Raw genomic sequence first — 7,867 nt, 5'->3', positions numbered from 1 at the left:
TATATTGTCATCACACCCCATGTATGCACGCAGCGACGAAGCCAGGATTTGCTGGGGGGGGGGGGCTGATTCCTCTTCTTCTTTCTTCAGCCCCTTCTTTCCTTCTTCTTCCTCCATGGCGTAGGGGGTTTAGTGTATCCATGGCTGGTAGCCCTGGGCTGGAGCACGGGTAGCACAGACGCTGGCTTCGTCGCTGCATGCACGCAAGCACGCTCCAAAACATCGACAATATTTTACAAACACAACATGGAATGTTGACCTATCTTTAGTATTTACAACCAGATATCACTACTCTATCTCCAACAATTAAAGCTAGAAGTATAACCATATTTATATCTATATCTATATTTGTATTTATATCTATATCCATATCTATCTCTATCTCTATTTCTCTATATCTATATTTTTTATATTCCATATATCTATATCTATATCTTTTAAAATCTAAACCTGACTATAAGTTCTATCTTGATATGGAAGTTATTCTCCTCAGCAGCCCACTATTAGATACAAGTATCATCACTAGCATTCAATCATAATATACACGTTATCGAGACACCTCATCCACTAACATGTATTTAGTTATCCACATCAACGTGCCACACAATCTACTAACATTATCTATATCTCTTATCTATCTATACCTCTTATAAAACTAACTAATCCCCACTACAAGTTCTATCGTAACATGCAAGCCATCAACATCATCTTCCACGCACCAACTATTCACATTATCTCACTAACTTCCAACCTCTTCGTGATCACGCGATAGCGAGTCTTTTTTTCTTTTTTTAGAAACAATTGTTAATTAGTAGAGAAAAAACACAAAATTAGTTTGCTATTTTTTTTTTGCGCCGCTTAGAATAGAATAATCAATGATTCGCTAAGTTGTTTTTTTTCCTCCCTTTCCTGGGTGCGCTTAGCCCTAAACAGGCTGCCGGCGCATCTATAAATCTCAGACGGGGGATTATAATCAAAACGCACAACGGACCCCTGCGTTTGGGCTGCGGCCCTGCTGCCTTTTCTCCCATCGCCCCCTCCCACCTCGCCGCCCGCGTGAGCTCTCCCTCCCTCCCTCCTTCCCTCCCTCTCCGTGCCGCCGCCGACTGGGCGCCCGCGGCCGCCGCCGGACCCTTCGGCAGGCCCTCTTCTCCCCCCCTCGCCGGCGACGAGCACCACCAGGTACGCCCCACCCCTCCCCTTGCGTTCCTGTTGCGCGAAACTGGGCACCCAAGCCGTAAATTATTAAGCTATACTTGTATCCCGATTCGATGTAATTGCAAGTGTATACATGCGTTATGCCTGCTGATTTCGTTTTTTTTTGTCTCCTTTTGCAAAAAATATCAGGTGTACATGTGTGCACCCATGCCCTTAACTGCGCCCGCCCCTGCAATTGCAACTGGTTTCCTGTGGATTTGGCCGCCGGAGGATTGATGCAGCCTGTAGGATTGCTGTAGATTGGTTGCCAAATTCGGAGGCTGATCAGGTCATGTTGGGGGAGCAGCGCATGATACTGGCCTTGGAATCAGCTAGCTCATCAAGCTCTGCCCCTGATTTGAGTTTGACCCTCTCTGGAGAGCTTCCTTCTGTGAGTAGCAGGAACTGTGTGATTCAGAGCCTGCAGGTGGGGTGGGCGCAGAAGGGAGGTGGGCAGGTGGTGGAGGGTCTGGTGAATTGTTACAGCAAGAAGAAGAAGAAGAATAATAAGATCGGCGGTGGTGGTTCGTGGACTCCTGCAGCCAAATCCTGGGCTTCTGAGATGGAGGGTGCTGACGAGAGTGGTGAAGTTGAAGTCAACACGGCCGAGCTCATCGGTGTGATTGGCCGGGAGTTGGCGATTTCATGCCTGCTCCGTCTTCCCCGGTCTTACTACTATGATGTGGCATGTGTTAATCGGTCTTTCTACTCCCTTGTGAGGTCCGGGGAGCTTTACAGGCTGAGGCGGGAGGCTGGGATTGTCGAGCAGATGATCTACTGCTCGTGCAATGTTCTCGAGTGGGAAGGATTTGATCCGTGCCGCCAACGGTGGTTCAGCATCCCTTCCATGCCTCCCATAGAGTGCTTCACCCTTGCAGATAAGGAGTCCCTGGCTGTGGGCACCAATATCCTCGTCTTTGGGAGGAGGGTGGAAGCCCATGTTGTGCTGAGTTACAGCCTTCTGACTAACTCTTGGACGACAGGAGAGATGATGAACACACCGAGGTGCTTGTTTGGCTCGGCAAGCTTTGGTGAGAAGGCGATTGTAGCTGGTGGTTTTGGTGAGAATGGTGCGTTGAGCTCTGCTGAGCTTTATGATTCTGAGATGCGGACATGGACCACTCTCCCAAGCATGAACAGGGCACGGCAGATGTGCTCTGGTTTCTTCATGGATGACAAGTTCTATGTCATTGGTGGGAAAGCTGAGAAACACAATGAGGTCCTCAGTTGTGCTGAGGAGTTTGATTTGGAGAACGGCACCTGGCGGCTGATCCCAGACATGGCACAGGGCCTTAATGGTGGAAGCGGTGCTCCTCCTCTTGTTGCTGTTGTGAATAATGAACTTTATGCTGCTGACTATGCAACGAAGGAGGTTAGAAAATACGACAAGGAAAATAATGCCTGGATCACTCTTGGACTGTTACCTGGGAGGTATACATCAGTTCATGGCTGGGGCATTGCTTTCCGTAGTTGTGGGAATATGCTCATTGTAATTGGTGCAATGAGTGTTGGTGGTGGTGGGGTGATTGAAATTTGTTCCTGGGTACCCAATAATGAGCCGCCAGATTGGAAGATCATTGGCACCCGCCGTTCCGGAAGCTTTGTGTACAATTGTGCTGTGATGAGTTGTTGACATACCAGGGCTATTACATTATCAACTGTACATCTTGACCAAAAGGAAGGATAAAGAAGGCAAATTCTGCTGAGTCTGTTTACTCCTTGATGGGTAACTTCTGCCCACTGGCATTTTAGGCTAAGCTGAAGATCCAATAGAACTTCTCATGTAGCTTCTTACTTGCTTATGTCTAATCTCTTCATTTTAATTCCATTTGGAGGGCCTGCTTTCCGGAAAGTGGGACATGCAGTGCAGTATTAGATTTAATAATTTGGTGCAGCCTCAAACATTTTGATCTTCCCTGGGTACCTTGATCAAAGTTTTTTTTTCTTTTTAGCTCCAGAGAATAGCCTTACATTGGCAAATCATTTGCCCATAGATTGTAAGAAATAATAAAGGAAGGAAGAAAGAAATATGTCTCTGTTGACAATTGTTGCCTTTCCCTTTGTTTTTCTTGGTTAATTGTGACGGAGCAACTGTGAATCATTACCTTCTATTTGATGCAATTTTTTTTTTCTTTTTGCAAGATTTGTAGAGTATGAGTCATCAATTGCGCCTTGTTATCCTAAATATGGTGTCTGATAATGTAAATTCTGTCTGAATTTAGCTTCTTGAGTGTGGAAAGATGCTTTTGATCATCTGTGAGCTAACATTTTAGTTTTGGAAAACAAGTGAATGTCTTGGGACATTAGTTGCCATTTAGACTTGCAATAATTCTGATTAACTGACCATTTCTTCTGATTTATGACTTACAATAATTCAGTAACGTTAGTATTATTACTACCGTGATGCATTACATTATGTTTCGAACATGGTATATTGTAGTCAGTCTATATTGTATGGATACAATGTTGAAATTATTCTATATTGACTTGAACTAGATGCTTTAAGTGGTGAGCAGAAAAGACAATTATTTACTGTAATGAGTGTGCAAGTTTGTGCCTCTTTGTTCTGTTGACAATGATGTTATATCCTTCTGTCCATTAAAAAAAAGGACGTTGATAGCTTTGTATTAGGAAAGGATCCATTAGGATCAATTGTATAGGATAGCTATCCATGTATAGCCTAGCTTCCTTGTATTGTATCACCTACCTTGTACCACAGGATTGATCGTGGCTACGTATATCACTGGAAGCATGTCAGTACCTAAGCTGTAGGAGTGTCTTAAAAAGCATATCAGTATTAAAGAAATGGTATAAACGAGTTCCTATGCTTTGTTCCTTATAACAGAGATAGCTTAAAAATCAGTGACCTGTAACTTCTACACCTAGTCTGCCTTTGTAGAGCATTGTTTCTTCTAGGATAATGATCTTAGTGAAGTGGTTTACGAAAAAAAAGAGGGCGGAGGGGGTCATTCTGTTGAGGATCTGAATTGATAGCATGCCAGGTGTCGCTTAGGAGTCCAGGTGTGTCCCCAACACCACAGGACATCACAAGATCCTGGTTATGCCTAGGTGTTAAGGCATGTCCCTAATGTCACAGGACACCAGAACAACTCAAGGCAGTTATCCTTTTATTTCTAGTGCTCACTAAGAAAACTGATGATATCAATGATTATTTTCTTAACTTTTTATTTACACTTGTGCATCGCTCTGGTTATACAAGGTGGCTCTGTTCTTTTTAATAGTGCATTTCATGCTTATTGAACAATCTCTTTAATGCTTAAAAGCATATGTTCTTCCTGCTCCAACCCATTGTCTTCGTGGCTTATAGGTGTGGTGATTAGTCATGTATATGTTTAGTATATAGGTTTTGTGTAACTTAGTTTGTGTTGGTCCATTCAAATATAACAAAATCGATAGGAGGATGAGCAGAAGATTGACATATGTGTGTTCTGGGCCCACTCTCTGATGAAGGACATATATCAGACACATATGTGTGAGCCCTTCAGCGGATATCATATGTCTGTATGGCTTTCTGTCAGCTGAACTGAAGTTAATAGCCATTGCTTTTAAGTCTGACTATTTGGATCATTCTTATTAGTTTTTTGAAACAATGATCATCCTTATTAGTGGTTCAGAGATATGTCGTGAGTTCAGGCCAGTAGTTCTTTCTTGAATTGTGAGGGTTATACACTTAAAATTATGGAACCTTATAGTTTCATTAAACAGTTGTGACATTTATTATTTTTTGATAAGACGTAAAACATTTCCTATCAATAAGGACCACTAGTTCAATGGCATAGCTTATCTGAGCCTCAGGTTCATTTTGCCATAAACACTACATGTAAGTAAATGACTCGATCTGAACTTATTGTGGGCCAGTTTGTGTTGCTCTTCTACACTGTAGAATACTGGAATATAATCAGTTGGGTGCAAAGTATGGTTAAAATGGACTGCAGTTAGTTCATCATTTTAGCTCCTAGGATAGAAAATGCTAGAACATTTTTTTCCCCTGTACTATTTCTTTCTTTATAAATGCTATGAAGCATTTTGACATAAAATTATGAAAAAAATATTTGGTTAAGCACATTCATTTGGAATATAATTCAGAGTGACTAGGATATAGTCCTGTTTGTATCCATTAGTTCTGAGTTCTGACTATGCCAAAACAGGAGAGGTTTGTGGCACTAGCATTTGCTTTGGCAATGATGATTCACACTATAGCATTCTGGTCCCATATCTTGGTTGTGGTAAATTGTGCTAATGTGCCGATTAGAAGTAGAGGTAAATTATCTGCTGTGTTTCAAAGGAGAATCAATCTGGTACATTTTACCTTTATTGTTGTTTATCTGAACTAAGTTACTTATTACTCCCACGGTCCAAAAAAGAATGTGATTCTACGTTTGGAACAAGTCAGACTTTCTTTAAGTTTAACCAAGTTTATAGAAAATAATATCAATATCATTTATGTTTTCAAATAGGTTTACTATGAAAACATATTTATTCATAATTAATCTAATGATATTTATTCAGTATCATAAATATTACTACTTTTTGTATAGATTTTGTCAAATTTGAAATTGTCTGACTCCCCATGAAATGAGAATTGTGCATTCTTTTTGGGGCGGAGGGTGTAGCTGTTTTCAGTTCATGCTATCACATTACTCTATTAGAGCTATTAATTATTGACAATTTGATTAGCCAAATTGACAAGTTGTTGAGTTTGATGGCATGTTGGCTCATTTACCTTATATTACCTTCGCAACATAAATTGCAGTTTTTTTGGTATATATTCTGTTGCATGCTTCTAGTTTCTATTGGTTTGACCTTGACATGAAATAAGCAACTTTCCAATTTTCTGTCTCCCTTACTCTGAACACAATATTAACGAAGCGGTTGGCTTTCATCTAGTCAGCTCTACATCCAAAGCAACTTCTAGAATGCAAAGTTGATGCTTATGTTCTTTGAATGGAACAAAATATCTTGGTTTCATCCCTGCTAATGAAGAGGAAGTGCCTTCTTTTCTAAGGATAATTTCAGTGGAGAACAAACTAAAGAACAGAACAAGTATATGGCATTGTGCTTCACCTGGAGAACCAAGAAAAGGCAGAAGCAGAAAGGACAAGCAATCAAACAAATAGTGTTACTAACTAGTGCGACAAGCCTCTGAAAAAGAATCAGATCCATCACTACATTTGATGGAGATTGTTCTTTAAATTACATACCGTTGTTTTTTTTCACTAATTGTTTAACCACAGATTCCTCATTCATTCATATGTGCTGCAGGATTCATGTAGGTAGAATCTCCAAACGTAACTGCTCCATTAGCTGTCTGTTTCAGTGGCTACATGGTGATGAAGGCTTCTATGGTTAGTATTGAAAAACTTCAGCACTATGAATAATCTTTGCAAAATCATTGGTGGGTATGTAAAAGCTTCTTGTTTACACACAACTGAAAGCCAATTTAGTCACAGTTGGTATGATGTAAATCTGCTGTTTTGGCATTTTAGAAATTCCCATCCAAAGCAAGATGGGGCATAAAGTTATCGCTAAGGAATTTTATCCTGCTCTATATTGTTCTTGATGCACCTACTTTGGTGCATAAAGTTGCTAATGTCACTGCTTTATGGTCATGATGTGTCTATATTTTGTTGGCTTGTAGTCCAATGATGCGTTTACCCTTATTAATTTTGTCAGGTCACAATCTACAGTGTTAGATGAGATGCACCTCACCAGGCTAAAGGATGTACCGATTACTCAATTATTTTGTGTGGATGTTGCACTTGTCCTTGAGAAGACGAAGCATCACCAAACATATCAATTCCACCCGAGGCAGATGCAAGTGAAGGCGGCTCAGGACTCATGTCTGTGTTGGTGTATCCTTCACTTGCCATTTGCTGTCCTTCACTTGCCATTTACTGTACAAAGAAAAAAGGCGATTCTGATAGGGACTTTGAAATTTTGTCGCAGGCTCATTACTTCGTTGGTGCTGTCATGTCATGAAACGGATGATTGCAGATTACCGAACATTACCTGTTGGGAAGAAAAAAAAATGGTGCTCTTGCATTGGACACAATTACAAGTTGGCAGTATCTTATGCCTTTGGCAATTCCTTTGTGGTCCATACCAGAGTGCTCATTGCATCTAAAATGGTAAAGTGAATGGGTGCTGTGGCATTCAGGTGACCTTATTCTCTTGTATTCATATCCCTTTAATGAAGAAACTTGTCTTCAGAGACTGCAACTCTCTAAAGTGTACTTGGACAGTTGAGCTATCATCACTTGCATTATTCGGATGACTTGTTCTTCCGTCTCCTGGAAGTCTGCATATATGCACATGGATCCATGCTTAGCATCAAATAATTTCTCCGGCTTTCACCAATTTGAGAATTATTATTACTCCTCGACGACCTTGAAAACCTATTATTCCTTGTACCTGAGTTTCTGTCTATTTATGTCCATCCAACATTCTTAGGAAAAATATTAGTATCGTAAAATATTTGCCCAAAGGGGCCAATGGTCTCCCCTAAATGAGACACTCTTGCCCTTTTATCTTTATTAATACATGACATCCATTCCATAATATATTGTCATATTGCCCTCTACACATTTCTGAGAGAGGCTGAGACAACTGAAACCAATCTGCCAACCTACTGTATATCCATTCAGACATC

The 7,867-nt window shown here is 40.8% G+C and overlaps 1 protein-coding gene and 1 long non-coding RNA gene across 2 annotated transcripts; both read left to right on the top strand.

Annotated features, from left to right (window-relative positions):
* LOC8066690 (F-box/kelch-repeat protein At1g26930) lies at positions 974 to 3,306 on the top strand. The gene is made up of 2 exons (XM_002451025.2): positions 974 to 1,182; positions 1,348 to 3,306. The coding sequence occupies exon 2, from the start codon at positions 1,490 to 1,492 to the stop codon at positions 2,828 to 2,830; it is 1,341 nt and encodes a 446-aa protein (XP_002451070.1). The 5' UTR covers positions 974 to 1,182; positions 1,348 to 1,489; the 3' UTR covers positions 2,831 to 3,306.
* Positions 6,570 to 7,483, top strand: LOC110435595. Its single transcript, XR_002453369.1, has 2 exons — positions 6,570 to 7,058; positions 7,165 to 7,483. It is a non-coding gene; the product is annotated as an uncharacterized LOC110435595 (long non-coding RNA).

Source organism: Sorghum bicolor, chromosome 5 (genome assembly GCF_000003195.3).
Source record: "Sorghum bicolor cultivar BTx623 chromosome 5, Sorghum_bicolor_NCBIv3, whole genome shotgun sequence".
Lineage (NCBI taxonomy): Eukaryota > Viridiplantae > Streptophyta > Magnoliopsida > Poales > Poaceae > Sorghum > Sorghum bicolor.
Note: the sequence above shows the minus strand (reverse complement) of the source record. Positions and strands in the feature narration are given on the sequence as shown.

Excerpts from the sequence above, each read along its gene's own strand:
- LOC8066690 (XM_002451025.2), top strand. The coding sequence starts at position 1,490 with ATGTTGGGGGAGCAGCGCATGATACTGGCCTTGGAATCAGCTAGCTCA.